General features: G+C 34.1%; 1 protein-coding gene across 4 annotated transcripts in view; it reads left to right on the forward strand.

Moving 5' to 3' along the window:
• Positions 1-763: 763 nt before the first annotated feature.
• LOC119077863 (membrane-anchored lipid-binding protein YSP2-like) overlaps positions 764-18,174 on the forward strand; it is a 36,410-nt gene continuing 18,999 nt past the window's right edge. Inside the window, exons 1-2 of one of the 4 annotated variants that reach the window (XM_037185202.1) lie at positions 764-853; positions 920-994. In XM_037185202.1, the coding sequence (XP_037041097.1) occupies positions 846-853; positions 920-994 (83 nt within the window). In that variant the 5' untranslated portion in view covers positions 764-845. Of the gene's footprint in view, positions 854-919; positions 995-3,806; positions 4,090-10,021; positions 10,916-14,739; positions 15,808-18,174 lie in introns of those variants that run through there. The other 3 variants (XM_037185200.1, XM_037185201.1, XM_037185203.1) reach the window with 3 other exon arrangements.

Genomic DNA, 18,174 nt, shown 5'->3' on the forward strand with positions numbered 1-18,174 from the left:
ATAATGAATTGTAAAATTAATCTAAGGGATGGTGAAAATATTTTCGAGTAAGTTCATCCATGAAAAGTAGTATTCCCGGATCCAGTCTTTACACAAATAATTTTAAGCTCTGGATTTTTGTCGCGACCAGCAAGTGTGTCCATAAGCATTTTACAATGTCCACCAAAATTATGTTGTAAATGACCTTATAAGTGTTATGGGATTATTAGTAAATTTTTGCATAATTAGGTCGCACGGGCGAGCCTCTGATTATATCACTTGAATTTCAACAAAGTTATTGTATTTGGGAGTGGACTACGCTTAGATTTATTATTTACGATTTGTAATTATGTTGATGGTGTGGATGGAAATGATAATGGCAATGGTGGTTCGGCGCTTTTTCGAATTTAAGTTGACCTAAATTTTGCTAAAACTGGTCTAAAGTCTCAATAATCTTTCAAGTTGCGGGAAATGTCGATATAATTGACAAACAGTTGAAACGAAAAGTCAACATTAGGAAATTTAAAAGATCCGGTACATTTGTTCATTAACGTCACAAGTCCACTGAAAATTCAAATTTTAAAGTGTCGAACGCAAATCAAACGTAACGACCGAAATTGTGTATAGATGACTACTAGAGTCTACTAGAGACTACTGTCTATTAATTATGAACGTTTCCCGCAACACTGCTACTCAGTGTAAGTAGTAAGTTGTTTGTAGGGACTACAATTTGTGATTTAAAAAAATATTTTTTGATAATTTTCTCAATTTCATCTTTTTCCAGGTTTAATTTAACTACCATCCGCAAGAATCTTCCATATGTCTTCGAAGACTATACTCCACATAACTAATTAGCCAACTCATTCATGCCAAGGTATGAACATTACAAGTCTTAGCATCAAAGAATATAGAAAGAATCAGAAAAACTTTTCATTTCAAGAGCTCCGCCACAACATTTAGGGCCACTGGCTGCTTCACCAAGTGATTCAGAGGATGCTCCCGCAGACTATATTGGGTGAGTCATTTCAAATATGTAATTTTACTTTTTATTACATTCAGTTTATTCGTAACTCGTGACGAAATCATATAACTAACCACGCCACTCCGACCGAAAACGTATATGCCTTTGTCACAGGTGTTTCAGTCTTTAATCAAAATTTTTTTTCGACGATAATGAATGTTTGATAACAGATAACCAACTGTCTTATCATAATAAAAATTCGTTTTTATGTAATGCGCACAGCTGCAACTAAAGCGGTGGTATTTTACGTTCCTTTCTTTGTTTTTAATTACTTTATTGGTTATGTGTTCCACTACACTTGCTAAACAAAACACGTAGACTAATGGTTGTTTCGACAATACTAAAGGAATGAATTATATTTTGTTGATTGGAGGTGGTTTATTAGAGTTTTCCTACTCAGAGATCTTGTTTTCTAATATGATTTTTATACAAAGATATATACGCAATAGAGTTGTTGAATGCGAACGTTGTACATGTGAAATAAATAGGAGCGTAGTAGGTAAAACGCACAAAAACAACCTTTTGTATTACTGCGAGCTTTCCAACTCATACACTGCTAGTGGAACTATCGATTCTTATATTTGATTTGATTTCTTAAGTTACTCACCAACAACCATTTACGGCCCATAACAAGTACACAGTACAGTCTGGACCACTGGCTTTACGTGACTTCCGAACCACGCCTCGAAGTATGCAAATGCTTTCTGAGGAAAGTTTGGTGCTTAATTTATATCTCGCCTAAATGTAGGCTAGACATAAGCACACAAATTCATCGTACATTTTTGGGTTATGGCATACGAGTTATTCAGTTTTCAGTATGTATACATCGTTGCAGCTTTCAATCGCAACTCCCCAAATTACGAATCTTGAGTTTAGTTTAGGACTAATGCGATATAATTGCTAGAAAAATTCCATGTTGAATCTTGAAATCTTGTCCGTGTCAGAGCGACGCACTCCAAGCAAAAGTGCTTTTAATGACAGCTGCCAAAAAAAGTACTATTTTGTATGAAAAATTTTTACACATTGTTTTGCAGTGTCAACGTTTGTTCGATACACTGTCCAGTTTTAGTACTCTATTTAGAGTCGCATTCATGCATTTTGCATTTGATCTTGTAGCCTAAATCAAAACCATAACTTGAAGTTAAGTTAAGTAGTTAAGTTCAATATTGAGGTCCAAAATTTCTTACGACATTTAAAGACAAAATCTTTCGTTGCAACTTCACTAGCCTTCACTAGCAATGGAAAATGATGAAAATACAATGAAATTGATCAAAAATACATTGAGAAAATTGTCAGTCAAGGGACCTGACGCACCCAAAAGGTGGGACCTAATATTGACTATATTAAGTCACTCCGGTTTTAAACTGAGTGACAAAATTGTTCAATTAGACAAATGACACATTTAAAGTGAAGACATTCAAGTTAAAATGTTGTAAAAGTAAAGCCCTAACAAGATTTAAAAAAGATTAAGTTCAATTGTAGAACTTAGTTCAGTTATCAGATATGTCAGGTATGTATACAGTATATATACACGTTCACGACTCAATTACAGCAAATCCTATTACTCTTTAGAATAATAAAATCATAAAAGAAACATAACTTGGTCTCAGTTCATTCTTTACCAAACATTTAGAACTGATTAGGAATTCTTTGTCAGCGACAACGATATGAGCAAAACTATCATAAAACCACGTTTACAATACTAACGAAGTAAAAGATTTGGCGAAGAAGTAGTAGATGTTAAATCACTATGTGACCATATACACTAACCATTTTTATTAAAGGTTAAATGTCCTAACATATAAAGTGTTGTTGGTGGATACGTGAATATATTAATATCCAAACAGTCATCTGATGAATAGCCCATTAATCTTTTCTATCGTGTTGAGTCATGTTAAGCCAAAAATATATTTTACATTAGCTAAGTCGTTGACACTGAATAATTGGAAAATATTTTGTGTGTACAGTAAATCTAATAAATGTAAAAGAGCTCTCTGTTCTTTTGTCGCACGCCGTAAGACGTATACACTCTTATGTTGAGTAAAACATTGTCGGTCTACAAAGCGATTCACTAAAAGCACCACAAAAATGTGAAAGAGATAACGCCAAATGTAATTTAAAGTTGTCTCAGTTATTTAGTCAGTTACTTGCGAATGGTATAATGTGCATCGTGCAACAATTTTTTTTTTAACTTTTTCTCAAAGTCTAACGAATGAGAGAGGTCATCTAAAAAACAGTAATCTTTTTTTTGCAATTCACGTAACAGCAAATTTACATAACTTAAAATAATAATAAAAAAAAAACTTGAATTAATAATTGTGGTGCTGTAGAGAAAAAAAACTTGCAATTCAACATTCAACCTAATATCGAGAAGTGTGACTGTATGTTCAGCAAGACTGATCTTACAACAACTGAATAAAATTCGGAATTAACGAATAAGAACCAGCAGAACGACCAAAGAGATGGATACCTACTAGAAAGCATAAAATATAATTTTGAGAGTTTTGTACACCGTCTTTATTAACGTAATTTTGTGTGAGATATCTCTACCACAAGACGTTACATATGTATATGTGTATAATGCTATGGATTAGCGTAAAATTTCTTACAAGACGCAAAACAACTCTTTGAACGAGCAAAAAGAATTTAAAAAAAATTTGAAAATAAATTGTGCGGCTAAAAATATTAGCAAATGCGCTCTCTGTACGCTACAATGATAAAGTCTCTTCGATATATTAGTTCGCGAAACAGTGTGTTGCGCGGTGTTTGAAACGCGATTTGAATGTTTCATTTTTGTTGTTCCGCACTTCAGTTAACGAATCTTTTTTGTGTTAAACAAACGTGTGTGCTACAACTGAACATTCTTTTTTATATTATGAACAGAGTATCTCGTAAAAGCGATTTGTTATTTTATTCTTATCAATTTTCGTTAATGGCATAAGAGACACTTTGTGATATTATTACACTTTTCAAACGAATAAAATGCCAAAGGAAAATTGAATTTCAAATTGAAGTTTCAAACGAAATTGCTTGTCTTTGAATCGTTTTATTGTTGATTCAATCAGTTTTGATGTCTTTAACAGAAAAATGTAAGCATATCTGCGTCGAAATCTTACCTGAATATCGTGATGTGTACTTTTGGATTTGTAAAATTGAAAATTTCATTTCCTATAAAATTACTTGTCGCTGCAGTGCGATAAGATAAAATAAAATTCTAAAAAAAAGAAACATCGAAACACAACGAAAATTATATAAAATCCAAACCTAAAAGTCACCACAGTTGGATTAAGGATTTATATGTAGAAAGGCGCGTGTGTTAAATTGATCCGATTGATTGAACCTGAAAACCAAATCTGTAATTACAATTTCTGTAACTCTAAACAAACAATTCCAATGGAAAACAATTATAATGTTCGTCCGACTTTTCTCGTAATTACCGTCGTATTGACGTAGTACTACAGACATTTTGTGATTGTGAAAATGTTGGAACATTTTATTTTCTCACTTGATTGTTTATCGTGTTACCTACTCATAGTTTTTTTTTAGTGGCGCGACAATTATGAATTAATAATGGAAAATTTGTAGAAATCAACCGACAATACCAACAATTTTTCTACATTGTAAAATGTATCTCATATCACGTATATATGGGTCATTCCATGGTTGGTTGCGGTACATATTTGACAGATGTCAAAATTGTTAAAATCGCTTTGAAAATAAGTGAATCTTTTGCTTGATTCATCTTAACAAGCCGAATATGATTTGGCAAGTTATTGAGTCGTAGTATCGGTTTTAAAAATGACGGTTGGCTGCTTCACATTTTGGCATAGGCTTATGGCAACATTTTTCAATTTTGTCCTCTAAGGGTGTCAAATCTAACTTTAAAAGAAAAAATTTCTTTGAAAAATGTCTCCAACTGATGAGCTTGTGGGGTGAGTCTACTCATACGACTGATGGTAGGGTCAACTTTCCAAGGAAAGAATTTGGAGGAGCATAGTCTTGAAGAATACGCTTGCACTGGGCTTCTCATGTTACCATCAGAAAATATCATTGAAACTATTTCTAGGATCTTTGTGCACTTTTTAAGAAGATGTAGAGCGTTCTGTTGTCTGAGATATGGAAAAAAAAGTCTCACTCACCGTGGAATGTACCATATGGGACCGAAATGACGACATATTACATTACTTTTCACTGAAATGAAACGAAATTAAAATTTTATTTCAAAAAATTTTTTCTTTCATTCAACCGGATCCAATCAACTGTTTTTGGAAGGTGAATCACTTTATACTTGCCAGGTAGTGAATGTGCTTCTTTAAATGAATTTCTTTTCTATTTTCTATTGACTTAATTGGTATAAAAAACGAAAGAGAGACTGTTGATGAAATAGGTTCTGTACAAAAGCGACTGAAGCAATTAAATGTTCTGTTAATGCATTTTTATGAATCTGTATATTCACACGCACTCGGATAGCATTTTCTCTCAAACTCCAATAAAAAATAGTTTCAATTCAGACCATTCGCTCAATGCATATTATTTACTTACAAATTACTCCCGTTCCATAAATGATAACAAACCTCTAACTCAAATTGGTTGACAAAACAAAACAACTGCTTATCGATTTTTGTTTTCTAATTGAGTGCGAATGATACGCCTTTAATCGCACGACTTCAAAGTAAAATTCAGTCAACGAAAAACTTTAAAAAAAATATTTTTATTTATACATTAGTGATCTAATCGGAGTGTGAATCGATGCTTAAATTATCCAGATATCAGTCTATCTTCACACAACAATGCTGAGAAATGTTTTAAGTGTTTTCGCTGAATTCTACGAACGCTCAGAAGAAATGCACAATTACTCATCGTTTTTGGAAATCAATTTAGAGTACAATTTTCATTTTAATGTTGACGATTCTCGTTGATGATGTGTAGAATGGTACACACAAATAATACGAGAAAATTAACGTAATAGTTATACTCACTCACGTTAAAAATAATACACATCGTTCAGATAAAAATGACGATGAACTTTAGTATAGTCGGACGATGACGATGAATAAATTATCTTGTGTGCTACTCTTGACTGTCTTGACTTTTGGATGTGTATTCCGACAAACGTAAGAAAAAAATTATAAATTTCTGCTTGGAAATTCTACCAATGTCGCAGACTAATTTTAAAGCCGACGATTTATATTTGTTTCTGTAAATGTACTGTACACTCTTAGCATAGAATTTTACATTATACAATGCCCTTGCCATTTTCAATTTTTATTCACAACAAATTACTCTACAAAAATATTTCGATTTTAATTTTGGATACCACCTACAACGTTTAAAAGGGCACATATCTAAGTGATTTGCTCGCAGATTTGAAATATATAAAATTAGAAATACCTTTTCACATTGTACGTGTATACATTGGCTGAGAAATTTCGTCTTCCAGTGAATTTTTCTTAATGCGCACTGTTCTAGACTGGTTTTCTAGCTTAAGAGGCATATGGACGGTTAGCTAAAATTTTGGCCCACATTTGTCAGTTTCGTATTCCATTTCCAATGACATATTTTCACCTGAATCCTTTTTGAAACATTTACAACAGCAATAACGACGACGAATGTTTTAGCTTTCCATAAAAATAGATTTAGTTGCAGCAGTTTGAGCAGCTCTGAATAAAGTCAGCAGTTTACCGAAGTTTTCGTAAACTGCTCTTCAGAGCTGGAGAGGGATTATGGCAGTAGTTCTATTTCCTCTATTCTACGTCAACTCTACCAATATTGTATGATTCCCTATTTCACTGAAAGATGTCGCTGCAACAAACTCAATGTCAACAGAAAAATAATTAATTTTTTACTCGACGGATTTTAGTCAAATTAAATGATATTGTTCAACACATGACCTCCGGAACCGTAATCAGTTTTTAAATCCAAAAATTCCAAAAAAAATATAAAGCCTATTACTGTTACGGTGTCCTTAGGTCATGTGCTTGTGCTACAAGATCTCATTTTATTTGACTGTGTTGCAGTGACATCTTTCAGTGACATGGTGAATCGTATTCTATAACTCGAGTTGACATAGAATAGAGGAAAGAGAACTGATGCTGTAATTGCTCTCCTGGTCAAACTGCTACAACCAAATCAATTTTTTATTGAATGCTAACACTTTCGTGGTCGTTATTGCGGTCGTGCATTTCTGAACGGATTCTGGTGGAAAGATATAATCAAAATTAAACTAAAATCCAAACGCCCGAATGTATGCTTGTCAGCAGATCATCCATGCCTCTGCCTCTTAACAATCTCTCAACATTAATGTGTTGTCTACGATTACATTGACGTCTTAAAGTGATACGACTCTATTTAAACAACAGATTTGCGTAAACGCCAAAAATTTAGAATCGAAAATAAAATAAAATTGGCGTTCTCTATAATCGTGATTACGAGTTTTTTTTTTAACCGAAAATTTCTGATAAATTAAACAAGCGTTTGATTCCATGTCCGGAAAAAGAATTTCTTTGAATTCATATATACAATTCTGGGTAAATGTTTTTCTCCACTTTAATAATATTAAACATTCTCTTCGAACAGGTGTTTCTGTGCAGATCAAACTAGTATATTCGTTCGGTTTTGTTGGTAATTATTTTTAGACATTCATGATGATGAAGTGTACAGTACATACAGTACATTAAACAACTGTTTATTCAAAGTCTTTCGGTAGCAGAACCAGATGATGAGAGGAGTACACGCGCGTTTGTTCATAATTTTTTTTTTACGTACATCTTGTGTAAAGTCAAGAAAATATTTTTTTTACATTTTTTAACATTTTAGCTGAAATTAACTTCTTGAACTTTTATGTCAGCATGCACAGTAGTGATTCATTTCGTAATAACGCCTCATGTACATTATAGATTTACGGACCAACCAGCAATTGACTTTTTAATTTACCGCCGCGCCGTTTCGTTGTTACGAGGCAGATGTGTTGAAGTTATAAGAAAAACCTTCAAATTCCTTTATGAATGAATTCTTTTATTTCATTCAAAACATTTTTTTTGGCAAATAATTTTTTTTTTGTTTAACTCACAAATCATTGAGTGACTATGAATTTTGTGGTTTACTTTCATATTTGTTATAGTAATGCACGCCTCTGAATTTTACAAGACTTTTACTTCGTTGAATTGAATCTCATTAATACTTATTTTCAAATTCAACTTATTTAATTATTCGTTTTGTCGGTCAGCATACAGTGCATTCATAACGCAATTATGTCCATTCCAAAGAATGCTACAAATAGACCTCGTACAGTTTTGTTGTTCTAAGTGTTAAACTTTCAACTCGTCGTTTCATAACATGCAAAACTTAGCATTTTTAGGGTTTCACATTGCTAACACTTTCAGTACGGTTGGAATGAACGTAACGTTATTGGATTATCTAACCTTTAAAAATTAGATCTAATTCATGACTTGTCAGTGATGTGTGGTTCATTTTTATTTGCTGAACGGTTAGTCGTGTAGAGAAAGTCAATTTTTTTGTCAGTTTACCTCTCCTTGAGCTTATCTAAATGTACAATGACATACGAACGGAATGACCTGACCAGAACCATTTTTGTTACATTTATTTATGTGGACTGTGGCCTTGAATTTGATATAAAAAACTTTATGAGTTTTCAAAATTCGATTTTCTGCAAATAAGATTTACTGAACAAGTCTGTTGATAGCAGATGACCAGAAGTTTCAAATAGGTTGAATTTCGTAGTTTCTGTTAGGGAGCATTCACATAGTGCGCACGCTATAAATTGGTGATCCACACACTTAGTGGTATGGTACATAGCGGTCGAATCGGTCGAATCCGATACTAAAATTTTTCTATTGGAATTCCCATTCTTTAAAAACAATGGAGATGTCAACGTTTGAATGTCAATCCACGCCATTAGTCGTATAAATTTATACGTCAGAGAGAGCTTTTTTCTCCTTTGTTACGATCTGTCAGTTTTTCTATTTTGCGATTTAGTATGGAAATGAAAACTAAAATTGAGATATCTTTGCTGTTTTAAGTGGTTTTTCATATTTTTTTGGACCAAAATGTTTTAAAATGTGTTTGAAATCGATTGATATTAACAAAATAATAAAATAGAAAAAAATATTTTCACACAATCTGTTAATGCCAATCGATTCCAAACACATTTTAAAACATTTTGGTCCAAAAAAATATGAAAAACCACTTAAAACAGCAAAGATATCTCAATTTTAGTTTTCATTTCCATACTAAATCGCAAAATAGAAAAACTGACAGATCGTAACAAAGGAGAAAAAAGCTCTCGCTGACGTATAAATTTATACGACTAATGGCGTGGATTGACATTCAAACGTTGACATCTCCATTGTTTTTAAAGAAACAATCTGTTGAAAAATAGCTATGCAGGTGCATTTTAGCAACGTACTCCAGGAACTATATACTAAAGTTTTTGATGTGCGTTGATTTAACTCCGAGTTAGCTATTTATATTTCGTGAAACTTGACGTTATTTAGAGGTCCAGTGACACAGCACGTAAGAATTTTAGAGGGGATAAGAGACGAAAGCATACACTCCATCTACTTTAAAAAGAAGAAAAATCGTCAAATATTTTTGCATACAAGTGGGAGGCGGTCTAAAATTCGTCTTTCTCAGTGCGCGTACTTTGTGAATGGTCCCTAACGTGACCTCTCATTCACTTACCCTCTATATTAACTGCATAAGTAAGCATTGTGCAATGTGACGAGGTCATCATTTCAACAATTACCGATTACAAAATCAAATTATTTGTCTCAAGGGAACCCGGTCTTTTGGATTTGTTTTGTATTGAATATCTATTCGACATAAAAATAGAGCTCTGAATCGTAACAACTTCAACGAGAAAACGTATCTCTCATAATAGTTGATAAATTTTTACATTCCAAAAGTACACGCCTCTTCAACAAATGCCATACTTGGTATTATGATTATGTGGTAATTCGATCATTAAATGTAGTTCCAAACATAATAACGATTCAAAAATAGTTTAATGACTTCAAAATAGGACGAAGTAGAACAAAGTGATACAATTTCCAGTGGAAAAATTAAAGTGAACAAAAAAGGTTGATATTCGACACGCATCATTGCCTTAACCTATTTTGTAAATGTCGAGTGTGTCGGGATTGATGTAAATTGAATATTGGTGGAAAGTTACCGGATTAAAAAAAATCGAATACATGAATCGTTTCGGAAAATGGTCGGTGTGACAGTGGAAAATCCAATTCATGAAAAGGTACAATCGAAAAGGACTACAAGCATCGCCATTACAGACAACGACAACACCATGAAAATTAAATTGTCCACCGATAAGTGTAACGATGGATCTCAACACACCTCTAAATCCGATGTTGATGATGAGAATGTTACGCTTCGCGTAAAGAACACATCTGTTCCAGAAATAAAACGGCAAAAATTCCTTGCAGTGAACGGTCGATGTTTCAGTGATGGTGAGGGTATCGAACAACTTGAAACATTGTTGGATGCAGATGATTTCCCAGACGAATTTTGGCATTTCCAGAGAGATTCATTCATACATCGAAGCTATAACGAGAAGCTGTTGGCCCTGAAGAATGCCAGTGATTATCCACATCCACGTCCAGTATCCGTGCCAAACGATGCGACATTCAAACGGGACTCGTTTATACGACAAAGTTTTAAGTCGATACGAAACAGTTTCAGCAAAAGTATTCGTAAGAAGAATGGTGTGAAGCGGAGCCTAAATGATATTGAGGATCGAAATAATAATATTAACAACGACAACAGTACCAACAGTGATAAAAGTGGTAATAAAAGTGATCGAGCGGTTGAAAGCATATCGCAACAAAAAATAAAAGTTGGCCATAGTCGGAATAGTTCCAGTTCAAGTTTAACAAGTAATCGGTAAGTTCAGTATATTACATAATAGATAACCTTTAGCCTTCAGAAACATATCTTAGTGCTTCAACGAATAAAACAAAAATTGAATGAGGAATTAGCGGTGAAATCTTCCAACATCATAATAACTCATTTAAGAAGCATCGATGTTTAGCTAAAACTATAGTATACATTCGGGAGTTTCGTATTGTATTTTCGTTGATATATTTCCACAAGAACCCTTTTTAGAAAAATGTACGACCGCAATAACGACCACGAATGTGTTAGCTTTAAATATAAATTAATTTTGGTTGTATAGTCGTTTGACCAGCTCTGCGAAACGTGAGCAGTTTAACGAAATTTTCATAAACTGCTCACTGAGCAGTGCTCAGTTTCCTCATAGCTGGTCAAACTGCTACAACCAAATCCATTTTCTGTTGGAAGCCAACACATTCGTGGTCGTTATTTCGGCCGCACATTTCTCAAAAAAGATTCTGATGGAAAGATATCAAACGTAAATTAAAATCCAGTGTTAAAAAAACGCCCAAATGTATAGTTTTCAGCAAAGCATCTGTGCTTCTTAAGTGGCTACATTTGGGCGTTTCGTGTTGTATATTCGTTGATATCTTTCTACAAAAATCCTTTTCGAAAAATGTAAGACGACAATTACCACTACAAATAGCGAAAACGCTACCATAAAGAGAGTGAACCAGAACCAAGCATGATAAGTTTGGTGTCGTTGTGAAGCTTACACTCAAGCTAAAAAGGGACCTTTCTGAAAATGTGACATAAACGAATACTTTCAAAGCTTTTTTATTCGAAAGGTCACATTAACTTCGTGTAGATTCACAATTGTTAGGCTTTCTTTGTCACTTAGTCTTACTACTTACTTACTTAGGTGGGCACTACAACCTACTATTGGTTTTGACCTCTTCCAGCAATCTTCTCCAATCGGACCTATTCCGCGCCAACGTTCTCCAGTCGCTCACTCTTAGTATACTTTTAGATCAGACTCAATTGCATCTTTCAATCTCACTCTTGGTCTTCCTGGTCTGCGTCTTCCATCGGGATTTGTATTTAGCAGTCTCAGTGGTACACGTTCCTCGTTCATTCTTTGTACATGACCGAGCCATCTTAATCGATTGATTTTGATGAATTTGACTATATCAGGCTCCTTGTAAAGCTGATACAGCTCATGGTTGTATCTTCTTCCACAGTTGCCGTTCACATTGACACCTCCAAAAATTGATCGAAGAATTCTCCTTTCAAAAACCAAAAGTGTCTGTTCGTCACTTTGTGCCATGCACCAAGCTTAACTGGTCGAATCAGCGATCTGTACAATTCGCACTTAAGATTGCGGTTGAGTGTTTTTGACCGGATGAGTTTTTGAAGACTGTAGTAACTCCTGTTACCAAGCGTTACCCTTCTACGTATTTCCTCGCCGATGCTATTATCACTATTGACCAGCGACCCAAGGTAAATAAAGCTGTCGACAGTCTCGAAGTGTTTGTCACTTAGTCATGGATGCATAATCCTTGGAAGATGGTGAATTTTGACTTCATATTGCATCACTCGGCGACTAGGTGATCCAAAATAGACGAATTTACGAAATCCGTCTACTTCTAGTGACTCCTTTAGCGAAGCTACTAAGATCTATCCAAAATAAACGTATTTTTACAGGGTAGATCTTACAATTTGTCCCTCTACCAACTCCAATTTCAAGCACATGTCCGGCGACTCTCGCTGAGCCGGGCACGATTTTTCTATTTCTCAAAACCGGTTAAAATTTGTTGATTTGAAGAGTACTCGTGTCACTAAACTAAGCTATTATAAAACAAAAATGGAAGTCTGCGAGTTTATTTCAACTTTTCAAGTCCTACTGTATGAGATATCAACGGAAATACAGTACTTAAGAAACGCCTTAATGTAGGCTTTTCAACAAAGCATTCATTCCTCTTAATACCTTCTGAATGACGAAAATGGGTATGCCAATAGCATAAGCTCACGTCAATAGTGTCAATTTTAAAGATTTTTGCATCATTTTTCCAAAAATAAAATATTAATTTTGTCACCTATGTGTATAGGAAGGTACATTGTGCGTCAACCTATTTTTGACTCTGAAAAATATTATTAGCAAAATGTTTTTATAAATTAACATCTGTGCTTTTGACGTAAAAAAAGTGCTCCGGATTCTTCTACTACGCCTCAAGAAATATTTTGCACAACCTATTTGATCTAATAATACAGAAATGTCGCCTTAAATATCTGGCGATTAACTCTGTCACTGTAACGTCTTTTGGTCTGTTATATCAGTCAAGCACATTGCGATTACCTCTTCTTGCCCAATCAATTCTCCAATAAAATCTTACTGTTCTTATGACATTACGCAGTGTGGAAACAGTTAATTATTATCCAACCAAACTTGACGTTACCCATCAGCTGCAATTACCTTATGTTATCTCTCCGAATGATAAAAACGTTTCACTTCTCTTACCATCTTTCGCATTTGTTTATGCAAATTGCTTTAATTGCTTTAATAGGTGTACGAATTACTCATAGAGTTCAAAGCTAATGCACTTGACCAGCAATAACATCAGTATAATATGCATAACTGCAAACTTCTTTGCAATGTATAGAGGTGCATATGCACTATGCAGCACTCATGTGTTGTGCTCGATTATAATAACAAATGCATTTTAATTAAATAAATGTGCATACGAATGTGCATATTATATACATACATGGTGTATCGGTAAACATATGGTACATAACGTTGCAGTTCATTGAATGTAATATATACGCATGCACTGTATATAGATGATAAGTCCCGATTAACAAATAGTGCGGTTATACCTAAAATCAGGTGTTCTGTATTTTTGTGTACATTTACGAAATACAATGAAGATAACTTTGTTATCAGTTAACACAAAAATGAGCTTTCATTGTTGGGAAGCGAAAATCACGTATGGGCTTTCATTGTTCGGAAGCTAACGTTTTCATTAAGCGCCATCTTCCAGTTTGAGCGTGGTTTCAGGAAAGCTTTACAATTAATCAAGACGCATCAATGGTTCGGATTACTACCTATCAGGATACCAACAATATATGCAATATCATCCCTGTGTATTAACTAGACTGGGTCGAATTTTGATTTATTTGTTGATTTTATCAGCAAGTAAAGTCGAAGGTTTTTGACGAGATGTCGAAGACACTGTCCATATTGAGATCTCCTAACACGCTAGTGCCATTTTAAATAGCTACATTATTCAGCTATTAACTCCCATCAATAGTAAGGGTTACACCTCACGCATGTCATCATTCAGCGATACGTTAAATCTCACACTATTACCCCGAAAATCAAACACCGCTCTTGAACCTTGAGGCATGCGAACCATCCTGAATGCCACTTTTTTATATAAAATAAAATGTAAATTTTTTTAGAACGATTTTTATTCTTCAATGGTTTTTCACAGAGAATTCTCACACGATGCTCACACTGCTTATTAAATGCACTTGTTGCAGTTGAATTGATTCTTTCTTGATTCACGTGTACTCTTGTTCATAAGACAAATTAATGGTTGTAGCGCGTCCGGTATACCCTCTGAACACGTTAGTCCAATACATCTTCAATCAAGAGTTCAGAATGTAAATGAACCAACAAAAAATATATTTCCCTACCATGTAACCGAGCACTTACACCACCATATACACAATCGAAAATACCAGTCAACATACTAACAAACATCACATATGATTGTATATACATAACACTGGAGTATATAACATGTGTAGCGCATACACAATAACAATATGTATACACTGAGGAGTCAAACCAGACTCTCAGCCATATTTTGTTCAGTGCGGATATTAATCGTCGTGGTGTACAGAATGAAGTCGCATAGCGATGATGTTAGTTTATTAATAAAAATGTGAAAGAGTGGAGCGTTTTGACTGAACGGTTCCTGTTTTCCTTAAACTGTGTATTGCATGAATGTTACCATTTTATTACCCAGTTCAAAAGTGCAATATACTGGGAACAAGATTGATTCTGTGTCTGAGCAATTGTATAGTGCACTTTTAAATGAATATTGAGCCGGCGCTGTGTGCCGTAGTGGCAACCATATCGGTTTTATGAGAATATTTATTTTGAAAGCCAGTTTTCGGTGTGTTTATTACGTTTTCATTGTTCAACAGAGTAAGAGTAATAATAGAACAGAACCACGTAAACAAAATCGTTTTTATTTTCTGTGATGGTTTTCTTATAGCATGGAAATGCATTCGGAATTTTCATTAATTACTGTTAGCAGCTAACAGACACGTAATCGATTTATTCTCTTAATGAATGTTTAACAAAAAAACGACTCGAATTATATTCTCAATTTGTATTTAATGACATTGTAACCTACGTAAATTTGAACATACGATAGAAAGAATTAATTAATTTGGAAATATAGTCACACATTTAATCCAACTACACATTATATATGTGCTGAAGCTGAAACGAATGTGCGCGCGAAATTAACGTAATAAAGAATCAAGGTGAAAATGTTTGTAAATAAATTTTTGTATTTTCGAAACAACAAGAAAAAGGTGAATAACAGAAAAGAGTGTAATTTTACGTGCATACAAACGACCCAAGGTTTTCTGCCGAGAATTTAATAATTTTCGCGAGAAATGAGACATTTTGTGTCACCCAGCACCAGATTATCGGTTAATTTGATTAAAAATACATGCTAAACGCGAGGCATATCGCGATCTAATTTCAACGCAAAGAAAATGTTTTAGCTTGAACACATCATCAACGTGTGTCTGTTGAAAATTTCGTCTAAGACATCAACAGGAATGACTGGTATAGCAGCTGAGAAAAGAACGGATGTCATCAAAAACACAGTACATAAGCGCAACATTTTAATAAAATCGAGGTACATAACTTAAAATTCAACAGCAACAAAAACCGATGTAAAGATGAAAAGCAAAATTATTTTTTTCTGAGATCAATTAACATTTTAATGCAGGAAGCGTTTCTGTGGATTGTTTGAATAAAAAAAAAACAAATTGCTTACGTGAAAGCCTTACGAGACAAAAATACACTCAAACAAGATTATGATAACGATGACATCAATGTTTGTTAAGTTTAAACAGATGGTAAAACATCCACGACTACAAAATTATTATTCTATGTGGTAGCCGTTGCACACGTAAAATAATAATTAATTGAGGTAAAAATAAAATGAAAGAAAATGCTTGCAACGTATGTCCTCAAAACAATGATCCTTTAAGCAGGACAATTTATTACTTTACTAATGAGGTAATGTGGCTATTCCCTCACTAGTGAAAACCTTTTCAATCGCTCGTAAAGTAAAACGTTATACTTTACACGTGAAATAATTTGATATCTCGTATCCAGATGAGTAAAAGATGAGCTTCAGCCCGAGGTTCTTTTACTCGTCGTAATGATGGTGAAGTAATGTACTATTTTTTTTAATGCCAATGAAGTAATGATTCATTTCCCGGAGTAAAATTTATTTTTTAATAAATGGCGAAAATTGCTTCTTTTAAAGTCTTACACTTGTTCGACCGATCTTCAACTTCTTCGTCAAGACGTTAGGTAAAGTTAACTTTACTTCAGGAAAAAGCAAATTTCTTTAGTAAAATGTAAATGTAAAATTGACAATGGGGCAAATGGTGTGTTGACCGACCTCGGCTACGCCTCGATCGGCACATTTCACACACAAGAAGTGCTATTTTCACAATTTGTCCCGTTGGTGCGTAATGTACGATTATACAATGTGTAATATAAACACTGATATCCCACTCGACAACCCGTCTGTTGCAGTTACGAGTTCGAAAACCTATGGGTACTTTTCCCTCCTGATTATAAATCAAAAAAAAATTCTAGGACGTCTGGATCAGGAGCTAGACCTATTTTAAGTAAAATGGGAATTCAACTGGTGTGAGCGAGACAAATATATTGTTGTCTCTCTCACACTAAAGGTATTCTTATTGAACCTAGAATCGGGTCTATCTCATGATCCAGACGTCCTTGGATTTAGAATCAGGAGGGAAAATACCCATAGGTTTTCGAGCTCGAAACTGTAGCAAATTTTTATTTACCATCTGTAGAGTAGTGAATCATAAATACTGCTCGTGACGATATACATATCCGAAGTAAGGCAGATATCTGCCAGCCATTTCATACATACTGGACATATGTTGACGATTTTTTTTTATCAATGAAGGTATTAGATAACATTGCGTGCAGTTTGCGTAGAATGTCTGTCGTCCAGTTACGAAAATTGATACTGTGAACATTAATGTTTTGATCGACTGAATTGTTCTATTTTAAATACTTTGACTAAGGCTCGCATTACACCGCTTACCACATGATGTAATGCTACATGTTTACTTATCCCAGTGATAAATGTTTACCTTCTATTCCTCACTCACGTAATGTTAAAAGATGTACCTATTTGCCAACTCATTTTTGACTCGTGATGCTTAACTCCCACGCATCAACGAGAATTTCTAAGTAATGGCCTAATGCACTCCATTTTTAATATTCAATGAATTTCACTTTATTTTTAGTTTGCTCACGTGGTGTAGTGGGACAAATCACAATTTCTGAGAAGACTCAGATAAGTCTCTAACAAAAAAAATGATGACGTCTTTCCTAGTTTTGCGTAGTTAATCCATTAAACCGGTACAATGTCCATTACAGTAACAAACACGCGATTATCTCTAAAAAAAATAAAAATAGAAATTTCCGAAAAGATGTTTATACCATCGACGATAATGATTTCCGATTGTTGACGCTTGACTCTGAAATTAGCTAAAAAGATTAAGAAAAAGCGTTTTTATTGGGATAGATAGAGTTTATGAGAATGAATTTAGCATCCGCAGTTAGAGGCGAAATAGTGTGTGAAACAAAGATTTCATTTGCCGAGTGAAGCTCATTACTCTAAGGGTTTTGGAAATGTTCTACATCCCCTATTTGTAGTATTTTTGATTTAATATTCTCGTTCAAGACTCCTTTCTTTATTTTCTTCCTGTTGGGATTTATCTCGTTTTTCAGCTGTAGATGCTATGAATGCTACGAATACACATGTCATTATCGAATCGTTTAGATTATTTTTGACGACATTTCCGCCAATCTGTTTCGTGTTCTTGCAGATAAATATTTCCGGTACTTTGAATCGTTTCCAAGACCGAATTAAAAGTATCTTAACACCCATTTAAAAATTCAACAATTTTCAATCGTGTAATTTATCGGTTTGTGAATATATATTCAA

The sequence above is a fragment of the Bradysia coprophila genome, unplaced genomic scaffold, assembly GCF_014529535.1.
Source record: "Bradysia coprophila strain Holo2 unplaced genomic scaffold, BU_Bcop_v1 contig_24, whole genome shotgun sequence".
NCBI classification, from domain to species: domain Eukaryota; kingdom Metazoa; phylum Arthropoda; class Insecta; order Diptera; family Sciaridae; genus Bradysia; species Bradysia coprophila.